The 26,539-nt window shown below is 43.5% G+C and overlaps 1 protein-coding gene across 1 annotated transcript in view; it reads right to left on the minus strand.

Moving 5' to 3' along the window:
• PIGL (phosphatidylinositol glycan anchor biosynthesis class L) overlaps window positions 1-26,539 on the minus strand; it is a 118,192-nt gene that overhangs the window by 2,918 nt on the left and 88,735 nt on the right. The window contains exon 7 of the mRNA XM_078373251.1: window positions 11,330-12,417. Within this exon, the coding sequence (XP_078229377.1) occupies window positions 12,319-12,417 (99 nt within the window). The 3' untranslated portion in view covers window positions 11,330-12,318. The remainder of the gene's footprint in view (window positions 1-11,329; window positions 12,418-26,539) is intronic.

Genomic DNA, 26,539 nt, shown 5'->3' on the forward strand with positions numbered 1-26,539 from the left:
TGAATGAAACTATCTCAAAAAAAAGAAATGACAGAATGAAACTATCTCAAAAAAAAAGAAAAAAAAAATTTGTAGCTAAATTGGAAAGAAGACATAAGACAACAATTATTAAAAATGGAAGGTTGGCCGGGCACGGTGGCTCACGCCTGTAATCCCAGCACTTTGGGAAGCCGAGGCAGGCAGATCACGAAGTCAAGAGATCAAGACCATCCTGGCCAATATGGTGAAACCCCGTCTCTACTAAAAATACAAAAATTAGCTGGGCATGGTGGTGTATGCCTGTAGTCCTAGCTACTTGGGAGGCTGAGGCAGGAAAATTGCTTGAACTCGGGAAGTGGAGGTTGCAGTGAGCTGAGATATCACCACTGCACTCCAGCCTGGTGCCTGGTGACAGTGTGAGACTGTCTGAAAAAGAAAAAGGTTACGGCCAGGCATGGTGGTTCACTCTAATCCCAGCATTTTGGGAGGCTGAGGTGGGTGGTTTACTTGAGGTCAGGAGTTCAAGATCAGCCTGGCCAATGTGGTGAGACCCCCGTCTCTTCTAAAATTGCAAAACTTAGCTGTACATGGTTGTATGTACCTATAGTCCCAGCTACTTGGGAGGCTGAGGCAGGAGAATCACTTAAGCCCGAGAGGCAGAGGTTGCAGTGAGCTAAGGTCGCACCAGTGTACTCCACCCTGGGCAACAGAGACTCCATTTCAAAAAAAAAAACATATATATATATATACACACACACACACACATATATGTGTATATATACACATATATGATTGTGAATGTTACAATCCATGTGCGCTTTAAAGATAAGAGCTCTAGGAGTTCAGAGAATGCAGAAGCCTTGAGAGTATGACTTGAGTCTATCTTTAAAAAGTGAAATCAGCTTCTAATTTCTTTTTTTAAATTTTATTTTAATTTTAATTATTTATAAAGACAGGGTTTCACCATGTTGGTCAGGCTGGTCTTGAACTCCCAACCTCAGTTGATCTGCCTGCCTTGGCCTCCAAAGTGGTTGGATTTCAGGCGTGAGCCACCACGCCCGGGCCTAATTTCTTTTAAGTTGTAAAGTACACATAAAATTTACCATCAACTGCTAATTTGTTTAGAGAGAGAGTCTCCCTATTTATTTTGAGACAGGGCCTTGCTGTGTCACCCAGGCTGGAATGCAGTCCATGAACACGGCTCACTGTAGCCTTGGCTTGGACTTGAGATCCCCCACCTTAGCTTCTGGAGTAGCTGGGACTACAGGTTTGTGCCACCACACCTGGCTAATATTTTTCATAGAGACAAGGTCACTCCATGTTCAGGCTGGGCTCAAGCAGTCCTCCTGCCTCGGCCTCCCAAAGTGTTGTGATTACAGACATGGACCACTGCACTCAGCCTTAGCCATTTTGAAGTATACAATTCAGCACTGTTAAGTACAATCACATTGTACAACCATCACTGCCATCCATCTCCAGAACTCTTCATCTTGCAAAACTGAAATTCTGTACCCATGAAACAACTTTGATCCTATTTTTAAAGGAAGCAAGATTTAAGGTGACAGAGGGGAGGAGTGACTGAACAGAGGTACACACATGCAAAAGCCACACTGAAGCTGCATGTAGTGGCACACACCTGTAGTCCCAGCTACTCAGGAAGCTGAGGACTGTATGAGCCCAGGAGTTTTGAGACTGCAGTGGGTTATGATGGTGTCATGCATTCCACCCTGGGAGACATAGCCAGACCCCATCTAATTTAAATAAAAAAAAAAAAAGCTGGGTGCGGTGGCTTAAGCCTGTAATCCCAGCACTTTGGGAGGCCGAGGCAGGCAGATCATGAGGTCAAGAGATCAAGACCATCCTGGCCAACATGGTCAAAAACACATCTCTACTAAAAATACAAAAATTAGTTGGGTGTGGTGGCAAGCGCCTGCAATCCCAGCTACTCAGGAGGCTGAGGCAGGAGAATCCCATGAACCTGGGAGCGGAGGTTGCAGTGAGCCAAGATCGCACCACTGCACTCCAGCCTGGCTACAGAGTGAGACTCCATCTCAAAAAAAAAAAAAAGGCTGAATTGGAGGCTTTTAATGGGAAGAAGTAATGAAGAAATCAGAAAGGTCTGTTGAGAACAGAAAGGTATGTTAACTTTCCTCAAACCTTCGTGCCATTACCAAATACTGAGCACAAATAATGGCAAATGCTTAATAAATATTTTTTTCTTTAGGAAAATTAATCATGAAATGATTTGTGAGATAGACTAGACAAGGAAAAACAACAGGGAGAAGAAATAAAGATCTCAAAACAAAGGTCTCTGAGGAAAAAAAAAATTTTAAAAGACCAAGTGCAGTGGATCACACCTGTAATCCCAGCACTCTAGGAGGCTGAGGTGGGTGGATCACCTGAGGTCAGGAGTTTGAGACCAGCCTGTCCAACCTGGTGAAACCCTGTCTCTACTAAAAATACAAAAATTAGCTAGGTGTGGTGGCAGGCCCCTGTAATCCCAGCTACTTGGAAGGCTAAAGCAGGAGAATTGCTTGAGCCTAGGTGGCAGAGGTTGCAGTGGGCTGAGATGGTGCCATTGCACACCAGTCTGGGTGATAGCGAGACTCCGTCTCAAAAACAAAAACAAACAAAAAAACAAATACAGATGGCCAGGCAGGCATAGTGGCTCATATCTGTTAATACAGCACTATGGGAGGCTGAGGCAGAAGGATCACTTGAGCCCAGGAGTTCAGGACCAGCCTGGGCAATATAGTGAGACCCCCCTCTCTACAAAAAACAATAAAATACAATAAAAATGGCCAGTTTCTCAGTTTGCTGTGCTGGGGTTCTGTGTGGTCACTGCCTCTTCAGAATCACTGATAGCCAAGTTCACTCCACAAGACTGGAAGAAGCACTCACAAGGATGGAGTTTTTGGGACCAGAACTCCAGGTATTCTTCATATATATATATATATATATATACACACACACACACATAAAAAACATAAAATAATAAAATATATAGATTATAAAAATACATATTATATAATAAAATATAATGTATTATATTATATACATAATAAAAATATACTTTTTTAGAGATATATGGTCATGGCTCACTGTAACCTTGAACTTCTTACTTCAAGCAATCCTACCACAGCCTACAGGTGTGTGCCACCACACCCAGCCTATTTTTTTTAATTTTAAAATTATACAGGGGCCAGGCAGGGTGGCTCACACCTGTATTCCCAGCACTTTGGGAGAACATGGCAAAATCCTGTTATCTACTAAAAATACAAAAACTCAGGCTGGACATGGTGGCTCACGCCTGTAATCCCAGCACTTTGGGAGGCCAAGACAGGTGGATTACCTGAGGTCAGGAGTTCAAGACCAGCCTGACCTACATGATGAAGCCCCGTCTCTACTAAAAATACAAAAATTAGCCAGGCGTGGTAGCATACACCCTTAGTTCCAGCTACTCAGGAGGCTGAGGCAAGAAAATTGCTTGAACCTGGGAAGCGGCAGTTGCAGTGAGCCAAGATTGTGCCATAGCAATCCAGTCTGGGTGACAGAGCAAGACTGCCTCAAAAAAAAAATTAGCTGGGTGTGTTGGTGCTTGCCTACAGTACCAGTTACTCAGGAGGCTGAGGTAGGATCACCTGATCCTGGGAAGTTGAGGCTGCAGTGAGCCGTGGTCCCACCACTGCACTCTAGGCTGGGTGACAGAGTGAGACTCTATCTCAAAAAAAGATTTTTTTTTTTAGAGATATATGATCATAGCTCACTGTAACCTTGAACTTTTTACCTCAAGCAATCCTACCACAGCCTACAGGTGTGTGCCACCACACCTAGCTAGTTTTTAAATTTTTTTTATTTTTTGTAAAGATGGGGTCATGCTATGTTGCCCAGGCTGGTCTCAAACTCCTGATCTCAAGTGAGCCTCCTGCCTCAGCCTCCCTAACTGCTGGGATTATAGGTGTGAGCCACTGTACCTGGTTGCATTTCTTTATTTAGTTGCATCTTGATATTTTCATATCAACATACATATCCTCATTATTAACTGTTGCGTAGAATAGCATAGCGTGGGTGTAGTTTATTTAGCTATTCTTTCTTTCATGGAAACTGCGGTTGTTTCCAGTTTTTTGCTATTACCAAGAGTGTTGACAGTGAACATCCTTATCCATACCTCTTTATATATACATATGTGTATTATTTGAGCATACAGAAGTGGGATTGCTGAGCTGAAGGATATGCATTTTTAATTTAATTTTATTTTTTGAGACAGAATTTCCCTCTTGTTGCCTAGGCTGGAGGGCAATGGCATGATCTCTGAAACCTCCGCTTCCCAAGTTCAAGCGATTCTCCTGCCTCAGCCTCCCAAGTAGCTGGGACTAGAGGCGCCCACCACCATGCCCAGCTGTTTTTGTATTTTTAGTAGAGACAGGGTTTCACAATGTTGGCCAGGCTGGTGTCGAAATCCTGACCTCAGGTGATCTGCCTGTCTTGGCCTCCCAAAGTGCTGGGATTATAGGCTTGAGCCACCACTCCTGGACGCTTGTAATCTCAGCACTTTAGGAGGCCAAGGAGTGTGGATCGTGAGGTTAGGAAATCCAGACCATCTTGGCCAACATGGTGAAACCCCACCTTTACTAAAAATAGAAAAATTAGCCAGGCGTGGTGGCAGGCACCTGTAATCCCAGCTACCTGGGAGACCGAGGCAGGAGAATCGTTTGAACCCAGGAGGTGGAGGCTGCAGTGATCCAAAATCACCCACTGCACTCCAGTCTGGGCTACAGAGTGAGACTGTAAAAAAAAAAAAAAAAAATTAGCCACGTGTGATTAGTTACTTGGGAGGCTGAGGTGGGGGGATCACTTGAGCCTAGGAGTTCTAGATTACAGTGAACTATGATAACACCACTGTACTCCAGCCTGGGTGACAAGGGAGAATCCTATGTTAAAAATACTTTTAATATATAAATTTTGTTTTAAAAGGAAGAAATTCTGTACCATTAGCAGCCACTCCCACTCCTCCCACTCCCCACTCCCTCCAGCCTCTGGCAACTACTAATCTGTTTTCCATCTCAAAATGCATCTGTTTTAAACATTTCATATGAATAGAATCCTACATAGGTGATCTTCTGTGTCTGGCTTTTTTCATTTAGCATAATGCTGTTGAGGTCGGGTGCGGTGGCTCACTCGGGAGGCCGAGGCGTATGGATTGCTTGAGGTCAGGAGTTCAAGACCAGCCTGGCCAACATGGTGAAACCCCATCTCTACTAAAAATACAAAAATTATGGCCAGGCGCAGTGGCTCACGCCTATAATCCCAGCACTTTGGGATGCCGAGGCGGGTGGATCACGAGGTCAAGAGATCGAGACCATCTGGTCAACAAGGTGAAACCCCGTCTCTACTAAAAATACAAAAATTAGCTGGGCATGGTGGTGCGTGCCTGTAGACCCAGCTACTCGGGAGGCTGAGGCAGGAAATTGCCTGAACCCAGGAGGCGGAGGTTGCAGTGAGCCGAGATTGCGCCATTGCACTCCAGCCTGGGTAACGAGTGAAACTCCGTCTCAAAAAAAAAAAAAAGAATACAAAAATTAGCCTGGTGTGGTGGCAGGCACCTATAATCCCAGCTACTTGGCAGGCTGAGGCAGGAAAATCGCTTGAACCGAGGAGGTGGAGGTTGCAGTGAGCTGAGATTGTGCCATGGCACTTCAGCTAGGGCAACAAGATCAAAACTCCTTCTCAAAAAATGAAACAAAATGCTGTTGAAGTTCATGTATCTTGTAGCATGCATCAGCACTTTGTTCCTTTTTATGGCTAAATAATAAAATGTCGTATTTTGTTTATTCACCAGTTAATAGACAGATAGACATTTGAGTTGTTTCTACTTTGAGGCTATTATGAATAATACTGCTATGAATACTCATTTACAAGGTTTTGTCTGAATGTTTTCTGTTCTGTGGGATCTGTACCTAGGAGTGGAACTGCTGGGTCATATAGTAAATCCTTGTTAAAATTACTAAGGAATCATCAAAGGGTTTTCCACAGCAGCTGCATCATTTCCTTTCCCACCAACAATATATGAGGATTCCAATTTTTTCACATCCTCACCAATACTTATTTTTTATTATTTTTTTGAGACAGGGTCTGGTTCTGTCGCCTAGGCTGGAGTGCAGTGGCAAAATGCAACCTCTGCCTCCCATGCTCAAGCCATTTTCCCACCTCCATCTCCCTGGCTAATTTTTGTATTTTTAGTTCACTACATTGCCAAGGCTGGTCTTGAACTCCTGACCTCAAGCCATAAAATTTTTTAATTTTTTTCATCCTTTTTCACTTTTGTGATCTTATATCCATATGTTCCCAATAACTGCACTTCTGTTTTTTCTTTCCCTGAATTAGATTTGCTGTGTATTGGCTTATTTCATTTTTCAAAGAAAAGTTATCCTTTCCACTATTTCTTTGGTTTCACTTATTTAATCTAATCCTTTATCTCTGTTAAGTCCCTCTTGCTATTGGTTTCTATTTTTTTTCTCAAATTGAATCATGTAGTTCACTCATTTTCAATCTTTTAAAAATTTAAGCATTTAAAACTACAAATTACCTACATTACACCCACACGAAGTGTAATTTTTATTACTTTCTAGATAATTTGCAATATCAAATTTAATTTCCTCTTTCATCTAGGGGTTATTTAGGAAGGGGCCTCTTGATTTCTGAGTAATGTCGTTGATCCCCCTCTTTAGTAATTTTATTATTTACATGCATGTTATTTAATTATGATCAAAGAAAGTGGCAGCCGGTCATGGTGGCTCACGCCTATAATCCCAGCACTTTGGAAGGCTAAGGCGTGTGGATCACCTGAGGTCAGGAGTTTGAGACCAGCCTGAACAACATGGAGAAACCCCATCTCTACTAAAAATACAAAATTAGCCAGGCATGGTGGCAGATGCCTGTAATCCCAGCTACTTGGGAGGCCGAGGCAGGAGAATTGCTTGAACCCAAGAGCCAGAGGTTGCGATGAGCCAACACTGTGCCATTGCACTCCAGCCTGGGCAACAAGAGTGAGACTCAAAAAAAAAAAAAAAAAAAATTGTAGGCTGTTAAATCTCCACATTAAGGAATTTATTAGGGAATTCTCTGCTGGGTGCAGTGGCTTATGCCTGTAATCCAGCATTTTGGGAGGCCAAAGTGGTCAACACAGAAGACCCTGTCTCATTAAAACAAGCAAACAAACAAACGTGGTGGCTCATGTCTGTAATCCCAGTACTTTGGGATGCCGAGGTGGGCAGATCACCTGAGATCAGGAGTTCGAGACCAGCCTGGCCCACATGGTGAAATCTTGTCTCTACTAAAAATACAAAAATAAGCTGGGCATGGTGGCACACATCTGTAATTACAGCTACTCGGGAGGCTGAGGCAGGAGAATCGCTTGAACCCAGGAGGCAACCAGTGAGTGAAGATTGCACCACTGTACTCTATCGAGCCTGGGCAACAGAGTGAGACTCCATCTGAAACAGAAAAAACAAAACGCCAGGGGTGGTGGCACATGCCAATAGTCCCAACTACTTGGGAGACTGAGGCAGAGAGTTCCTCAAGCCCAGGAATTTGAGGCTGCAGTGAGCTGTGATCACACCATTGCATTCCAAGCCTGGGTGACAGAGCAAGACCCTGTCTCAAATAAATAATAAATAAATAAATAAATAAATGGATATCAGTGGCCAAGAAACAGTTGACTTTTGTAAATGTTCTAAAACATAAGTGAATGTTTGCTTTATTCAAATGTTCTATGTTATTATTTTTTGCTAACTCAATTTTTCAAAATTCTGGAAGAATTTCATGTTGTTTTGTTTGTTTTTGTTTTTAAATAAAGGTCTTGTATTTCTGGAAGGTTTTATGTATCTGGCTACTGTAATGCTTGGTGCCTATCATCTCATGGAGTGAACCTGTTAAAATGCCCATCTTCGTCCAGTTTAATGCTTCTTAGTGTCATATTGGGCCTGGCCTGGATTTCTGGTGTTGCTCTTTCTCTCTTTTTGTTCTCCTGCTATAGGTATACGGTTCATCCTTTTATTTTTAGCCTTTGTTACTTTTAGATGTAGATAGATTTTGTTTTCTAACACATTGATTTCACAGTCTGTTTTGGTAGGGAAATTCAGCCTATTTATATTTTTTAAGTAACTCTGATTTTATTCTTTTTGTATTACTTCTATTTTTTTTTCTTTTTTTTGAGATGGAGTTTTGCTCGTTACCCAGGCTGAAGTGCAATGGCGTGATCTCGGCTCACCACAACCTCCGCCTCCTGGGTTCAGGCAATTTTCCTGCCCCAGCCTGCCGAGTAGCGGGGATTACAGGCACGCACCACCATGCCCAGCTAATTTTTTGTATTTTTAGTAGGACGGGATTTCACCATGTTGACCAGGATGGTCTCGATCTCTTGACCTCGTGATCCACCCGCCTCAGCCTCCCAAAGTGCTGGGATTACAGGCGTGAGCCACTGCGCCTGGCTTACTTCTATTATATTTATTACTTATTATACTCTTTTCCTTTTTTCTTACTTTTGCAGCCTTTTAAGTTTCTCTTTATTTCCTTTTTTCCTCTTTGTTAATTGCAATCCCACACTTTTCAGTCCTGGAAGTGTTTACCTTCAGTTCCTCACAATCCCGACTGCAGCCCATCACTTGTCTATTTGTCACCCTGAGGCTTTGCCCCCAGCCCAGCTTCCCCTTGGCCCCAGAGGAGGCCTTTTTGTTTGTTTGTTTTTGTTTTGAGACGGAGTCTCACTCTGTAGTCCAGGCTGGAGTGCAATGGCGCCATCTCAGCTCACTGCAACCTCCGCCTCCTGGGTTTAAGTGATTCTCCTGCCTCAGCCTCCCAAGTAGCTGGGATTACAGGCATGCACCACCACGCCTGGCTTACTTTTGTATTTTTAGTAGAGACGGAGTTCTCGATATTGGCCAGGCTGGTCTCAAACTCCTAACTTCAAGTGATCTGCCCACCTAGGCCTCCCAAAGTGCTGGGATTACACTCATGAGCCACAAGGTCTGGCCCCCAGAGAAGACCTTTTGAATACCTTAATCTCCCCCTTCTCACTTGGAATTTAGAAATTTCACAGCATATTTGTGCATCTGTTTTAAAAATCAATGCCGCTTAGGATTTGGCGGGCTCTTTTGGTGTACTCAGTCTCCTTCAGATTACGGAAGTTCTCCTTTATTACCCTCCTGCTTCTGCTACGTCTGGGACTTCCATTATTCATGTTGGCTCTCCTTAATGTGTTCTCAACTCTCTTTCCCACCCTTATTTCCATTTCTCAGCTTTTTTACCTCTTTGTTCTGTGATATATCTTCTACTTGATATGCTGCATTATTAATTTGGTCACCATGGAGAAGCATGCTTTTTTTTCTGGGCCAGTACCTGGGCTTTCACTACTGTTTCTGATAAAGTCTCTTCCATTTAATTGCTACTTCAGTGAGATGTGCCTTTTCCAGGGAATGGGATTCCTCTCCCTCTGCGCCTCCTCAGGTGAGGGTTCCCTTTTCGTATTGTGTCTGGTTGCCCTGGGTTTTTATGTTTCCTTAATGAGTCAGGGCTGCTGAGTAGTGGCCAAGAGGGGAGTGGTTGGAGACAGCAGTTTCTGCTCTCTGGGCCGACGTGAGAACTGGCAAACCATCAGCCCTTGTGGAGGATGGGGTGGGTGGGGAATTGTTTGCAGGTCTCTTTGACACAGGTGTTCCTTCAAGGAACCATGAAATTATGATTTTTGCTCCAGGCTTTGAGGCTGCTGCTGCCTAGTTTGGAAGATTGTTAACCAAACAAAGGCATCTTGCTAAGTGGATGCTTAAGTCTCTGCTCCTCTTATAAGGCTGTTTGTGGCCTGGGGAGGGAGTGTGTTTGCCTGCAGGAAAGACTTTTGATAATTTGCACAAGGACTCTCTTTTCTTGTCAGGACAAGTGTCCACAGGGCTGCATCTGGAGGGTACTTTTCTCACCAAGGCACTGCTACTGGCTGCGCTAACCGGCCTCCAGGGGCTTCCTTCCCTCCTGCACTGCTCTTCCTTGGCTCTCTGCTGGTACTAAGGAGAGCCCAGTTCCAGTCTGTCTTATTCCCAGAATCCAGAGTAGAACCTACAGCCTCAGATGCAGCCACCCTCTTTTTTTTTATTTGTTATGTTTTATTTATTTAATTAATTAATCTATTCATTTTTTGAGACAGAGTCTCTCTCTGTTGCCTGGGCTGGAGTGCAGTGGTGTGCTCTCAGCTCACTGCAACCTCCACCTCCCAGGTTCGAGCAATTCTCCTGCCTCAGCCTCCCGAGTTGCTGGGATTACAGACACACGCCACCATTCCCAGCTAATTTTTGTATTTTTAGTAGAGCTGGGGTTTCACCATGTTGACCAGGCTGGTCTTGAACTCCAGACCTCAGGTGATTCACCCACCTCAACCTCTCAAGGTGCTGGGATTACAGGTGTGAACTACTGCCCCTGGCCTACTTTTACTTAATTCTTTCAAATTGGAATGTACAGTAAAACAAAAGAGGCAAGAAATAAGTTTTAAGTCTCACCATCCAGAAGCAAATATTGATAATTTTGTTCATCTTTCTAACCCCTAAGATTAAAATACACACACACACACACACACACACACACACACACACACACACACACACAGTTTTGCTCTGTCGCCCAGGCTGGAGTGCAGTGGTGCGTTCTCAGCTCACTGCAGCCTCTACCTTCTATTTTTGCAAGTCGGCCTTCCGAGTAAGTGGGACCACAGGCCTGTGCCACCATACTCGGCTAATTTTTTTATTTTTAATAGACACAGGGTTTTGCCACATTGGCCAGGCTGGTCTCAAACTCGTGGCCTCAAGTCATCCACCTACCTCGGCCTCCCAAAGTGCTGAGATTACAAGTGTGAGCCACTGTACCCAGCCAGTGTGTACATAATTCTGATTTTCTAAGTATGCCTTAAGTCATACAATATGCATATTTTAAAAGCTCTTAGCAGAGTTTTTGTTCAGAAAGACTAGGTCAGTGTCTGTCTTCCTAGTAACAGGGCAGAGGTCAGCCTGTCCTACCACACTCTAGCCAGTGTTTACTGCTTCTGGTCACACTTTCACAGGAAGGCTATTAGGAGCTATTGACAAAGTTTAAGCAGACAAATCACATAACCAGATTTGTATTTTTGATTCCAACTTCAGGGCTTAATAGCTCTATGAGTCTCATGTGGCCCCTAGGAGGCATTCAAGATAATGGTGACACTAAGCAAAGGGGCAAGTTGAGGTGGAGCGTCTGAACAAGCAGGTCTCTAACCTGCAGCTGTGGAGAAAGCAATTCAGGGTTTCCTGTGGCAGGTGGAGGGAATACCTACCTGGCAGAGCGTGCAAGACTCTTTGATATGCACCTTCATGTATTATCTTGTTCAGGGTTGGGATCCTTATCTCCCATTTGCAGATGAGAGAATTGAGGCCGAGAAAGGTTCAGCACCTTGCCTTTGATTGCACGGCTGGTCATTCTGGCTTCAATGGCAGGGCTATCAGCCTGTGCTCTTCATCACTGAGCTTCCCGGCCTCAGGCCACTTCCCTGGACCATTAGTTGGATTCTCAGAGTAGTTTCCAAGCCAGATCTTTCAGAGAGCTTTTGTTTGTAGGACAATTTTAAGACATCAGGTTCTTGAATGTTTTGTGTTAAGTCCCAGATTTCTCTTCCTACTTCCTACTTCTCCAAAAAGACTGAGAGCTGACATATTTGAATGTAAGCTCTTTGAGGCAGAGCCCTTGTAATCGTCTCTGTATAAACAGTTCCCATCCCAGTGATCTGTACTTGGATGCTTCAATCGACAGCTGTCCTGTTAAATAGGGCAAGTTTTTCTTAGACCCCCATTCTGATAAAAGAAAAATCAAAGAAATTATGATTGACCTAGCTCAACACACACTGTTGCATTGTGTTTATGTGTTTTTGGTGAACCCACTTTGGAAACAATAAAAAGTCACATCTGTGGACTGCTTTTACAGCACGTTTACAGTCATTTATGATAATAGGGACCTGCCCAGGCACTGGGCTAGGTGTTCCACATGTACTGTGTCATTATGTAAATTGTTTCTCATGAGAACTTGAGAAGCTAGCAGGGTAGCTATTATTATCCTTGGGTTGGTTTGTTTTTGGTTCTTTGGGTTTTTTCCCAGGGGAAGAAGCTGGAGTTTGGACAGCCCCTGGCCTACATGGGCTCCCTTTTGCAGAGGCTGCTTTAGCAGGGATCTCCTTTAGCTCAGGCAAATAAGCCAGCACCAGGCCAGGTCCCCCGCACTTCTTTGTCTATTTTCCCCTTTGTTCCTTGGATCTGAAAACCCTTCAAGGCTTCAGAGGAAGCTCAGTGAGTTGATTCTCATGTACCGAGAGAAGAAAATGTAGAGGCGGCGGAACCAGAGGAGCTGGCTGCGGTGGCAGGACATGGCTCTCTAGAAGAATCAAAGAGAACCAGTTATAAAACACTTGCACTGGAGCTGTTTCATTACTATCAGATCTGGCCTCCTCACCTAAAATCCTTCCTCACACTAATGTTTCATGCTATAGCCTTATCTGTCTTCTTCCTGTAACCCACAAACCTCTCTGAATCGGCCTCATGTCACTGCCCCGGTTTTCCCATCTCTTGCTTACTCTCTGTGATTATAACAGACAATGCTCATGGTACTTAACAGCACTCACCATGGGATACCAGAAAACTGGCAGAACAGTCTATATGCATCATCTCAATGTTAACCCTGTGAGTTAAGTACTATTACTGCTTTTTAAAAAATAAATAGATGAGTGCTAAGTGAGATGCTAGACAAAAAAAAAAAAAAAAAGAAAGAAAGAAAAATAAATAAATAGATGAGGGAACTTATCAATCTCAAATAGCTAGTAGGTAGTAGAGCTGGCTGAGATTTTAACGCAGAGCCATCTGATTGACTCTAGGGTCCACATTCTTTTTCTTTCTTTCTTTCTTTCTTTATCATTATTATTTTTTAAGATGGAGTTTCACCATGATGGCCAGGCTGGTCTTGAACTCCTGACCTCAGGTGATCCACCCACCTTGGCCTCCCAAAGTGCTAGGATTACAGGCGTAAGCCACCGCACCCGGCCGAGTCCATACTCTTTTTTTCTTTGCTTTTATTTTTGAGACGGAGTTTCGCTCTTGTTACCCAGGCTGGAGTGCAATGGCGCAATCTTGGCCGCAACCTCCGCCTCCTGGGTTCAGGCAATTCTCCTGCCTCAGCCTCCTGAGTAGCTGGGATTACAGGCACGTGCCACCATGCCCAGCTAATTTTTTTGTGTTTTTAGTAGAGACAGGGTTTCACCATGTTGACCAGGATGGTCTCAATCTCTTGACCTCGTGATCCACCCGCCTCAGCCTCCCAAAGTGCTGGGATTACAGGCGTGAGCCACCACGCCCGGCCGCCGAGTCCACATTCTTAATCATGTTGCTACTATCTCAAATATACAACACAAACAGGGATGTTTTATGGGAAGCAAGCCAGTACACTATTTTCAAATTCCTCTGAGTTAGGTCATTTGGGGAGATACAATCACTATCAGAAGAAGAAAAAAAAGGAATGGCACATAGGTATAAGTTGTTCTTCCCACCTTCTAGGGGAAATGTCCATTATTTTGTTATTCAGACCTAGTATAGTTTGGTTTTTAAACAGAATAGATTATAGCAACTGGCTTCACTAGATATCCATAAAAGGATGTGCCTCTTTATTTCTAAGTACCATAGTTAACTTGCCTCTCTAAGCTATTATCTTCACAAACTTTTATGTAAAGAACCCCTTTTATGCCAGGCACGGTGGCTCACGCCTGTAATCCTAGCACTTATGGAGGCTGAGGCAGGTGGATTACCTGAGATCAGGAGTTCAAGACCAGCCTGGCCAACATGGTGAAACCCCATCTCTAAAAAAAAATAAAAAATTGTGGGGCACAGTGCCGCATGCCTATAGTACCAGCTACTCGGGAGGCTGAGGTGGGAGGATTACTTCAGCCCAGGAGTTCTGGGCTGTAGCGCGCTATGCCGATCAGGTGTCCACACTAAGTTCAGCATCAATATGGTGACCTCACCAGAGCGGAGGGCGGGGGGGACCACCAGGTTGCCTAAGGAGGGGTGAACCCGCCCAGGTCGGAAATGAAGCAAGTCAAAACTCCTGTGCTGATCTGTAGTGGAATTGCATCTGTGAATAGCCACTGCATTCCAGCCTGAGCAACATAGTGAGACCCCGTCTCTAAAAAAAAATAAAAAGGTGTGTAAACACACCTTTGATAACCAAGCTTTAACTGGTAAAGGGAAGTAAGGGAGAACAATCACCATAGAATATTGCACAGCATTGTTTCAACAGGAAATTCAACTACAATTTTTTTTTTCTGAGACGGAGTCTCTGTTGCCCAGGCTGTAGTGCAGTGGTGCGATCTCGGCTCACCGCAACCTCTGACTCCTGGATTCAAGCAATTTTTCTGCCTCAGCCTCCAGAGCAACTGGGATTACAGGCACCCACCACCAGGCCCAGCTAATTTTTGTACTTTTAGTAGAAACCATGTTGACCAGGCTGGTCTTGAACTCCTGTCCTCAAGTGATACACCCACCTCAGCCTCCTAAAGTGCTGGGATTACAGGCGTGAGCCACGGAGCCCGGCCCAACTACATTTTTTTTTTTTTTGAGATGGAGTCTCGCTCTGTTGCCTAGGCTGGAGTACAATGACGTGATTTTGGCTTACTGCAAACTCCGCCTCCCGGGTTCAAGATATTCTCCCACCTAAGCCTCCAAGTAGCTGGGATTACAGGTGTCTGGCACCACACCTGGCTAAATTTTGTATTTTTAGTAGAAACAGGGTTTCACCATGTTGGGCAGGATGGTCTTGATCTCTTGACCTCGTGATCCTCCTGCCTCGACCTCCCAACTACAATTTTTGAAGAAAATTTACCATCAAACAAAATGGATGTATAAACTCTCAGAATGGAATGAAAAATGTGAAGACTGTAATAAAGATAAAATATTTAGAAAAATATTGAGAGAGAACTTTGTAGTCCAAAAATCACACTTGATTTATTTACTTGTAACCCAGTTACAAGGATTTCCCTGCTGAGCACAGTGGCTCATGCCTGTAATCCCAGCACTTTGGGAGGCCAAGGCAGGCAGATCATGAGGTCAGGAGTTCCAGAACAGCCCACCATGGTGAAACCCCACCTCTAATAAAAAAATACAAAAGATTAGCTGGGCATGGTGGTGCACGCCTGTAATCCCAGCTACTTAGGAAGCTGAGACAGGAGAATTACTTGAACGGGAGAAGCTGAGGTTGCTGTGAGCTGAGATCATGCCACTGCACTCCAGCCTGGGTGACGGAGCGAGACTCCATCTCAAAAAATTTCTTAAGGATTTCCTATATCATATTGCCTCCATGGCCATATACTGAGATGCCCTAATATTTCAGTGACTTTCAGCATTCATTCAGTAAGATGGATATGTATAGAAATAATTTATTTAGTGTCTCCAAAATTTTATTTATATGTGTCCAAAATTGTATGTGCAATTTTGTATTCCTGCCTTTTCCTCTCTTTTGTAGCATTTTCACTATATAGCCTTCAAAACTGTGATTTTACTCATTATATAGTACTGTCTCATTCACCTGGTGAATATTAGTTCCTATTTTGGCTATTCTAAATTATTCTAATAAACATCCTTGCACATATATTTCTGAACATATCATTGCTCATTTCCTTAGCATAAAATTATAGAAATATACAGAAAGAGTAGAATTTAAAAAAATTATGAAAATAAAAATTATCGGGTCAGAGTACATATAAATTTATTTATATATATAATATATATTTGTATAAATTATATATATGGTTTTTTTTCCTAGAGACAGGGTCTCACTCTGTTGCCCAGGCTGGAGTGCAGTGGCATAATCATGTCTCACTGCAGTCTCCAGTTCCTGGGCTAAAATGATACTCCTACCTCAGCCTCCCAAGTAGCTGGGACTACAGGTAGGCATTTCCACACCTGGCTAATTTTTTATTTTTTTATTTTTTTGTAGAGCTAGTCTTGCTATATTGCCCAGGCTGGTCTTGAACGCCTAGCCTCAAGCGATCCTCCTGCCTTGGCCTCCCAAAGTGCAAGGATTAGAGGCATGAGCCACCATAACTCCTAGCCTAATATTTTCTTTTTTTTTTTCTAATTTTCTTTTTTTTTTGAGACAAAGTTTCACTTGAGCCCAGGTTGGAGTGCAATGATGCAAACTTGTCTCACTGCAACCTCTGCCTCCCGGGTTCAAGTGATTCTCTTGCCTCAGTCTCCCAAATAGCTGGGATTGCAGGGATATGCCACCATGCCCAGCTAATTTTTGTAGTTTTAGTAGAAACGGGGTTTGGCCATGTTGGTCAGGCTGGTCTCAAACTCCTGACCTCAGGTCATCCACCCGCCTCAGCCTCCCAAAGTGCTGGGATTACAGGCGTGAGCCACTGTGCCCAGCCTTTATTTTTTAATTTTTAAATATCTTAATAATTGTAAAATTATTACTATAATTATACAATTATAGTACAATTATTACTATAATAATATAATTATTGTACAATTATTACTATAATAATACAATTATTACTATAATTATACAATAATAATTACTTATATAATTCAGTAAATTTGGCCAGGTGCAGTGGCTACTTGGGACACTGAGGTCAGAAGATTTCTTGAGTCCAGGAGTTCAAGACTGCTGTGGGTTATGATCACCTCTCTGCACACCAGCCTGGGCAAGAGACAGAATGAGAGCCTATCTGTAAAAATATTTGTTAATTATATATATATATATATATGTACATATATGTTATATATGCAAATATATAAAAATATTTATATATTTTATATGTGTGTGTGTGTAAATATATATATATATATATATATATATTTTTTTTTTTTTTTTTTTTTTTTTTTTTTTTTTGAGACGGAGTCTTGCTCTGTTGCCCAGGATAGAGTGAAGTGGTACAGTCTCAGCTCACTGCAACCTCTGCCTCCTGGGTTCAAGCAATTCTTCCGCCTCAGCCTCCTGAGTAGCTGGGATTACAGGTGCATGCCACCATGCCTGGCTAGCTTTTATATTTTTAGTAGAGACAGGGTTTCACCATGTTGGTCAGGCTGGTCTCAAACTCCTGACCTCATGATTTACCCACCTTGGCCTCCCAAAGTGCTGGGACTACAGGCATGAGCCATCATGCCCTGCCTAAATTATATTTTTAAAAATATAGGGGTCACCACAAACACAGGGAAAGAAACAAGGGAGCAAGACTGAAAATTTGAGCAACAGAAGGCAGGTAAAGAATCGGGGGAGGGGAGTGTTCAACAGAAAACATAAAATTAGAGAGTAGAATTATCCAAATATAGCAGTAATTACAAATAAAAATGGACCAAATATAGCCATTATATTTCGTAGCAGGACTTATAAAAATCCAACTACATGCCACTTACAGAAGATACAACTAAAAATCACAACAAAAGGCTGAAAATAAAAGGATTAAAGAAAAAGATAAACCATGCAGATACTAACCTAAAGAAAGCTAGTATACAGAGGCCAGGCTCGGTGGCTCACACCTGTAATCCCAGCACTTTGGGAGGCCGAGGTGGGAGGATTGCTTGAGGCCAGGAGTTCAAGACCAGCCTTGGCAATACAGCAAGACTCTATCTCTACAAAAAAAAATTTTTTTCAGGAGTTTGAGACCAGCCTGGCAAACATGGTGAAACCCTGTCTCTACTAAAAATACAAAAATTAGCTGGATGTGGTGGCACACACCTGTAATCCCAGCTACTCGGGAGGCTGAGGCAGGAGAATCACTTGAACCCAGGAGGCGGAGGTTCCAGTCAGCCAAGATCACACCACTGTATTCCAGCCTGGTAACAGAATGAGACTCTGTTTCAAAAAGAAAAGAAAAGAAAAAAAAAGAAAGCAAGAAAGCTAGTATATGGGCCTGGAGTGGTGGCTCATTCCTATAATCCCAGCACTTTGGAAGGCCGAGGTGAGTGGATCTTTTGAGCTCAAGAGTTTGAGACCACCCTGGGTGACACAGTGAAATCCCATCTCTACAAAAAATACAAATAAATTAGTCTGGTGCAGTGGCATGTGCCTGTAGTCCCAGCTACTTGGGGAGCTGAGGGGAGAGAATTGCTTGAGCCCAGGAGGTTGAGGATGCAGTGAGTTGTGTTCATGCCACTGCATTCCAGCTTGGGTGACAGAGCAAGACCCTGTCTCAATTTAAAAAAAAGTAAAAAGCAAACTGGTATAGCAACATCAATATTAAAATAGAACACATGGCCGGCTGTGGTGGCTCATGCCTGTAATCCCAGCACTTTTGGAGGTCAAGGCAGATCACAAGGTCAGGAGATCGAGACCATCCCGGCCAACATAGTGAGACTGTCTCTACTAAAAGTACAAAAATTAGCTGGGTGTGGTGGCTTGTACCTAACATCCCAGTTACTCGGGAGGCTGAGGCAAGAGAATCGCTTGAACCCAAGAGGCAGAGATTGCTGTGAGCCGAGATTGCATCATTGCAGTTCAGCCTGGCAACACAGTGAAACTCTGTTTCTAAATAAATAAATAATAGAACATAAAGTGAAAACCATTACTAAAGAGGGACATTATAGGATAATAAGAGGAATCAGCCAGGTGCGGTGGCTCACTCCTGTAATCCCAACACTTTGGGAGCCCGAGGCAGGTGGATCACTTGAAGTCAGGACTTCGAGACCAGCCTGACCAACATGGTGAAACCCTGGCTCTACTAAAAAAAAAAAAAAATACAAAATTAGCCCCGCATGGTGGCACACACCTGTAACCCAGCTACTCAGGAAGCCGAGGCAAGAGAATCACTTGAACTGAGGAGGTGGAGGTTGCAGTCAGCCGAGATTGCACCATCACACTCCAGCCTGGGCAACAAGAGCAAAACTGTCTCAAAAAAAGAAAGAAAAGATAATAAGAGGAGTAATCTGCTAACAAAATACAACAGTTTTGGGCCAGGCCGCAGTGGTTCATCCCTGTAATCTTATCACTTTGGGAGGCTGAGGCAGGCAGATCACCAGTCAGGAGTTCAAGAACAGCCTGGTCAACATAGTGAAACCTCCTGTCTGCTAAAAATACAAAAAAATTAGCCAGGCTTGGTGATGCTGGCCTGTCTGTAATCCCAGCTACTCAGGAGGCTGAGGCAGGAGAATCGCTTGAACCCAGGAGGCACAAGTTGCAGTAACCTGAGATCTCGTCACTGCACTCCAGCCAGGAGAGACTCCATCTCAAAAAAAAAAAAAAAGGCCAGGCGCGGTGGCTCACACCTGTAATCCCAACACTGTGGGAGGCCGAGGCGGGTGGATTACGAGGTCAAGAGATCGAGACCATCCTGGTCAACATGGTGAAACCCTGTCTTTACTAAAAATACAAAAAATTAGCTGGGCATGGTGGCGCGTGCCTGTAATCCCAGCTACTCAGGAGGCCGAGGCAGGAAAATTGCCTAAACCCAGGAGGCGGAGGTTGCGGTGAGCCAAGATCGCGCCATTGCACTCCAGCCTGGGTAACAAGAGCGAAACTCCGTCTCAAAAAAAAAATCAGTGCTGCAAAACCCATTCACTGACCACAAAACAATTAAATTATAAATCAAGGACAAAGAGACCACATACATACACACAACCATGTCATTCTCATTTGTGGTAGTTACGTTCTATAAAGTCACTGAGAACGCTGAATTAGTGAATACGGAACCATTGCTTCTAGTGGAAATACAGGGTTGGGTTCCTCCAAGCCTCTGGACACAATATTTTCATCAACCGATCAATATATAACCTTGTTTTGTATGTATTTCTGTTTAAAAACTCCAAATGAAATATATATTGTTGATTCATTAGCACTGAACTCATGGCCAATGGCACTGTACTGTAACTCATGCTTGAATGAAGCTGATCAAAATAAGGCATATTACAGCCTCTTGTGCTTATGAATGCAAGACAGCACTTCAGCATCATTCTTAGAGGCTATTTTAAACAGCAAAATCAACAAAACCCACAAAAATGAGAAAAATGGGACATTATATATACCATGGAAAAGTATTTTTCTGCAGTAGGAGCGCTGAAACAGTTGGGAACATGCATATGCGCATCCGGTGACTCACATGTTTCTCCGCTCTGCAAGTGTCCACGAATGACCACAAAAGCACTTTGAGCACTGACGTTGGAGTTGCAAATGAATTTTAGTGAGTAGGTGCATTCACAAATATAGAACTATGAGTAATGACAATGGACACACACGTTTGTGAACTCTATACCCTCAAAGATAAGGCGAAACTCACAATGGAAACTATAAATTACTTATAATTAAATGACAGAAGAACTTGTCATATGTAGTTAATGAAACACTTCAAGGAAAATTAACAGTATTAAAGTATTTGTTTTTTAAAGATTGAAAATGAAAACAAAGCTAAACTTTCAAGTTAAAGAGAAGAAACAGGCCAGGTACGGTGGCTCATGCCTGTAATCCCAGCACTTTGGGAGGCGAAGGCAGGTTGATCACTTGAGGTCAGAAGTTCGAGACCAGCCTGGGAAACATGGCGAAACCCAGTATCTACTAAAAATACAAAAATTAGCTGAGTTCGGTCGGGTGCCTGTAGTCCCAACTACTTAGGAGGCTGAGACAGGAGAATCGCTTGAACCTAGGAGGCGGAGGTTGTGCTGAGCTGAGACCACTCCGCTGCATTCCAGCCTGGGTGACAGAGTAAGACTCTGCCTCAAAAATAAATAAATAAATAAATAAATAGGCCAGGCCTTGTGGCTTATGCCTGTTATCCCAGCACTTTGGGAGGCCAAGGCAGGTGGATCACCTGAGATTGGGAGCTCGAGAGCCTAGCCTGACCAACAGGGAGAAACTCCATCTCTAATAAAAATACAAAACTAGCCAGGTGTGGTGTCACATGCCTGTAATCCCAGCTACTCAGGAGGCTGAGGCTGGAGAATCACTTGAACCTGGGAGGTAGAGGTTGCAGTGAGCTAAGATTGCACCATTGCACTCCAGCCTGGGCAACAAGAGCGAAACTATGTCCAAAAAAAGGTGGGGGGGTGTGCTGGGCATGATGGCTCATACCTATAATTCCAGCACTTTTGGAGGCTGAGGTGGGTAGATCTCCAGAGGTCAGGAGTTCGAGACCAGTCTGACCAATATGGTGAAACCACATCTCTATTAAAAATACAAAAATTAGACTTAAAAAAAAGAAGATGGGGGACCGATCCAAGATGGCTGATCGCTAACATCTCAGGACTGCAGCTGTCAATGAAGGCGCGGAGAACTAGACGATGCCACACTTTCAGACAAATTCTGGTCACTCACGGAGCAGAAGATCCCCAGTGGAGGAATCACACGGGTCGCCAGCGCGACTTTTGTGGCCAGCGCAGCGGTTTTGCCTGCGCCTCGGCGGGGCAGCTCTCTGAGCAGAGTAAACAGGTTCAAAGGACCCACAAGGGCCCCCAGCACGACACCAGAGCCTGGTGCAGTGGCTGTGAGGGCACCTCGGTGCAGCAGCGCTCGGCGCAGAGTAAACGGGACCAGCTCCCCTTCTGACCGAGGTTTGGAGCCCCGGGAAGGTAGAGTCGCCCACTATGGACACAAGAAGGAAGCCAGACAAGAGAATCCTGGGCAGAAAAGCACCATCAGTTTTAACGCTGCTGCTCTGGCCCTGGGAACTAACAACCTGGACGCCCACTCAAGAGATCTAATCTGAAAGTTGGTAAATTCAAAGACCACAGGAGGATAAACTTACAATGACGGGAAGAAACCAGCGTAAAAAAGCTGAGAATACTCAAAGTCAGAACGCCTCTCCCTCTAAAGATGATCACAGTTCCACATCAACAATGGAACAAGGCTTGATGGAGAAACGAGCGCATCCCAATGCTAGAATATAGCTTCAGGGAATGGATAATAACAAACTTCGGTGAGTTAAAAGAACATGTTGTAGCCCAACGTAAATAAACCAGGAGCTTTGAAAAACAGTTTGATGAAATCCTATTGAGAATAGACAACTTAGAGAGGAGTATGAGTGAAATAACAGAACTGAAGAATACAATACAGGAACTCCGAGAAGTTTGCACAGGTTTAAACACTCGAATTGTTCAAGCAGAAGAAGGGATATCAGAGGTCAAAGTCCAACTTAATGAAATAAAATGCGAGGAAAAGATTAGAGAAAAAAGGATAAAAAGGAATGAGCAAAGTCTCCAAGAAATGTGGGACTAGGTGAAAAGACCAAATCTACGTTTGATAGGTGTACCTGAATGCGACGGAGAGAATGAATCCAAGATGGAAAATACCCTTCAGGAAATTATTCAGGAAAATTTTCCTAAACTAGCAAAGCAGGTCAATATTCAACCCCAGGTAACACAGAGAACACCACAAAGATATTCCTCAAGAAGAGCAACCCCAAGGCACATAATCGTTAGATTCACCAGGGTTGAAACGAAGGAGAAAATACTAAGGGCAGCCAGAGAGAAAGGTCAGGTTACCCACAAAGGCAAGCCAATCAGACTTACAGCAGATCTCTCAGCAGAAACTCTACAAGCCAGAAGAGAGTGGGGGCCAATATTCAACATCCTCAAAGAACAGAATCTTCAGCCCAGAATTTCATATCCAGCCAAACTAAGCTTCACAACTGAAGGAAAAATAAAATCTTTTATGAACAAGCAAGAACTCAGAGATTTTATTACCACCAGGCCTGCTTTACAAGAGCTTCTGAAAGAAGCATTACACACAGAAAGAAACAACCAGTATCAGTCCTTCTAAAAATATGCCAAAAAGTAAAGAGCACCAACATAAAGAAGAATTTACACCAACGAATGGATAAAACAGCCAGTTAACATCAAATGGCAGTAACCCTAAATTTAAATCAACTAAATCCCCCAATCAAAAGACACAGCCAAAACCCAATGGCATGTTACATCCAGACCTGTTTCACAGGCAAGGATACACAAAGACTCAAAACAAAGGGATGGAGAAAGATTTACCAACCAAATGGAGAGCAAAAATAAATAAATAAATAAAAAGCAGGAGTTGCAATTCTCGTATCAGATAAAATAGATTTTAAAGCAACAAAGATATAGTGGTAAAAGGATCAATGCAACAACAAGAGCTAACAATCCTAACACCCAGATACATAGAGACTTAGACACAATGAGACAGAAAATTAATAAGGATATCAAGGACTCTAACTCAGATCCGGAACAAGTAAACTTAATAAATATTTATAGAGCTCTCCACTTCAAATACACAAAATAAACATTCTAGTCAATACCACATCACACGTACTCGTAGGTTTAAATGAAACATTGATTGGCCATTATTAATACCCATTTTTTTTAAGAATAAAGCAATATTTCCACTCACTCTCCCTCTTTCTCTTCCTCTTTCTTCCTCTCCTTTACTCATTTTTTTCTTCTTTCCTTCACTCAAAAACAAAGAAATCAACTTGTAAACCTCTAGATCCAGGTCGGCAATGTCTCTCTCATTGCTTGAATTCCTTCCTTCCCTTCTCTCCCTCCCTCCTCCCTTCCCCCTTCCTCCCTTCCTTCATCCCTCCCTTCCTCAAAAAAAAAAAAAAAAAAAATACAAAAATTAGCCAGGGGTGGTGGTGTGCACTTGTAGTCCCAGCTACTGGGGAGGCTGAGACATAAGAATTGCTTGAACCTGGGAGGCAGAGGTTGCAGTGAGCCAATATTGTGCCACTGCACTCCAGCCTGGGTGACAGAGGGAGACTCCATTTCAAAGAAAATTTAGAAAATAAAGCTAAACAAAAAAACCCCCCAAACCAAAATCATAATCCTGAGTTTCTAACAAAATGGTTCTCTTGGAGATTTTTTCCTTTTTCCTTCCTTCCTTCCTTTCTTTTTCTTTTCTCTTTCTCTCTCTCCCTCTTTCCCTCTCCCCTTATTTCTTTTTCTTTCCTTCCCTCCCTCCCTTCCTTCCTTTTTTCTCTCACTCTCTCCTTTTCTCTCTCTCTCCTCTCTTTCTCCCTCCCTTCCTTCTTTCCTTTTCTTTTCTTTCCTTTTCTTAATAGAGCTGTGTTGCCCTTTTCCTTTCTTTCCTTTCCTTAATAGAGCTGTGTTGCCCAGGCCAGATACAAACTCCTGGGCTCAAGTCATCTTCCCACCTCAACCTCCCAGGCAGCTGAGACTACTACAGGCATGAGCCACAGTCCCCAGCTTGGTTCTTTCACTCATTGTGCTACCCTTTTCTCTGTGAAGAACTTAAGACTACAGGGGTTGCACCTGGAGACAAACTGAGGAACAATTCTCTTCAGCCCACCTTCTCCCAGACTCTGATGGCACTCAGTCACTTGCTCCATGGATGGTGAAGTGTTTTCGAGAGGATGACCTGACCTGGCCTAGCTCTTCCTCAACGGCACATGTAGGCTTCTTGCAGTCTGCCCCTGGGCTCTTTACAGAGGCCCCTGGCAGGTCTGAATTCTTCTTAAACTCAAACTGGGAGCATCACTTAATGTGTAACAGTGAAAAAGTGGTAAATCCAAATGTCCAACAGTAAGAGATTCGTGATATATCTTATGGTGCATACATACAATGGAGTAACAGGCAGCCATTGCTATTTGAATACTGAACTAAATAGGAGAAAATGTTCATAATAAACAGTTTGATTTTTTTTTTTTTTTTGGCCAGGTTCTGGCTGTGTTGCCCAGGCTGGAGTACAGTGGCCCGATCAGGGTTCATTGCAACCTTGAGCTCCTGGGCTCAAGTGATCCTCCTACCTCAGCTTTCTGAGTAGCTGGAACCACAGACATGTGCCACCATGCCTGGCCAATTTTTTTGTAGAGATGAGATTTTGCTCTGTTGCCCAGCAAACAATCCATCCACCCCAGCCTCCAAAAGTACTGGGATTACAGGCATGCACCACTGTGCCCAGCCCATAACATATTGTTAAAGCAGGATTTTTTGTTTTTTGTTTTGAGACAAAATCTTGCTCTGTTGCCCAGGCTGGAGTACAGTGGTGCGATCTCAGCTCATCACAAACTCCACCTCCTCAGTTCAAGTGATTCTCCCAACTCAGCCTCCTCTCTTGAGTAGCAGGGATTACAGGTGTGTGCACCATGCCTGGCTAATCTTTGTATTTTTAGTAGAGACAAGGTTTCACTCGTGATTCACCCGCTTTGGCCTCTCAAAGTGCTGGAACTACAGGCGTGAGCCACTGTACCTGGCCTTTTTTTTTTTTTTTTTTGACAGAGTCTTGTGGGCCAAGATGACCAGGGGCAGACCTATGTTACTTCTAGTTAAATGATTACAAGCTTGCTTTGCTTTTTATACACTAAGATTTGTGCCATGGATCAAATATTGAGTTAAGAAAACTCCAAACAATGGTGCAGTAAAATAAAAATTGTTTAAGGCCTGTAAACACAGAAATCAAGCAGTAACCAGGAAGCGTATAGTAAAGGCCATCTGAGAGCACTTTAAAACCCCGGAACACAGCATGGTGGTTGCAGCGCAGGAAAGACTGCTTTGATCCATGATCTCTTCCCAACATAGGGTCTGCATGAGGGTCTTGTAAAGAGGGCTTGTGCAAGAACTCTGGGAAGGAATGCAACCTCTGCTCACAAGACTTGGGAGGGTCTTTGCAGATGAGAGCTTTCGAGGCAGGAAAGCCTTGTAGGGCAGAGATCTTCTGCCTCAGGCTCCAGAGTAGCTGGGACTACAGGCATGTGCCACCATACCCAGCTAATTTTGTATTTTTAGTAGAGACGGGGTTTCACCATATTGGCCAGGCTGGTCTCGAACTCCTGACCTCGTGGTCCACCTGCCTCAGCCTTCCAAAGTTCTGGGATTATAGGCGTGAGCCACCATGCCAGGCCAAAGCAGGTTTTAAATAGGCACTGTGTAATCCCATTTGAAATGTGTATACACATACACTATATATATACATATGAGTAGGGCCGGATGCTGTGGCTCACACCTGTAATCCCTGCACTTTGGAAGGCCAAGGTGGGTGGATCACCTGAGGTCAGGAGTTCGAGACCAGCCTGGCCAACATGGTGAAACCCCACCTGTACTAAAAATACCAAAAATTAGCCGGGTGTAGTGGCAGGTACTTGTAATCCCAGCTACTCAGAAGGCTGAGGCAGGAGAATCACTTGAAACTGGGAGGTGGAGGTTGCAGTGAGCAGAGATTGCACCACTGCACCTCAGCCTGGGCAACAAGAGCAAAACTCCATCTCAAAAAAATAAATAAATAAAATAAAAAAATAAAAAAATAAAAAAGCCCAACATGTTAATAAGGATTACCTCCAATTGGTGGGACTGCAAGTAATTGTTTATTTTCTTTTTGATGCTTTTATGTTTTTCAAGATTTTCTGCAATGAGCATGTGTTATTTACTTTTAGAAAAAGCATATATTATTGTTATAATTAGAAAAAAGACTAAAGTCATTGAAAAATCTATGCTTCCCAAGATCTAGCTGTCCTAGCCCCGACTCTCAGGGATAGATTCTGAACCACTGTGGAAGGCCTTCGGTTAGGGCTTCTGCAGAGGTGGGGTTTTGAGGAGAC

This window comes from Callithrix jacchus, chromosome 5, assembly GCF_049354715.1.
Source record: "Callithrix jacchus isolate 240 chromosome 5, calJac240_pri, whole genome shotgun sequence".
Classification (NCBI taxonomy): Eukaryota; Metazoa; Chordata; class Mammalia; order Primates; family Cebidae; genus Callithrix; species Callithrix jacchus.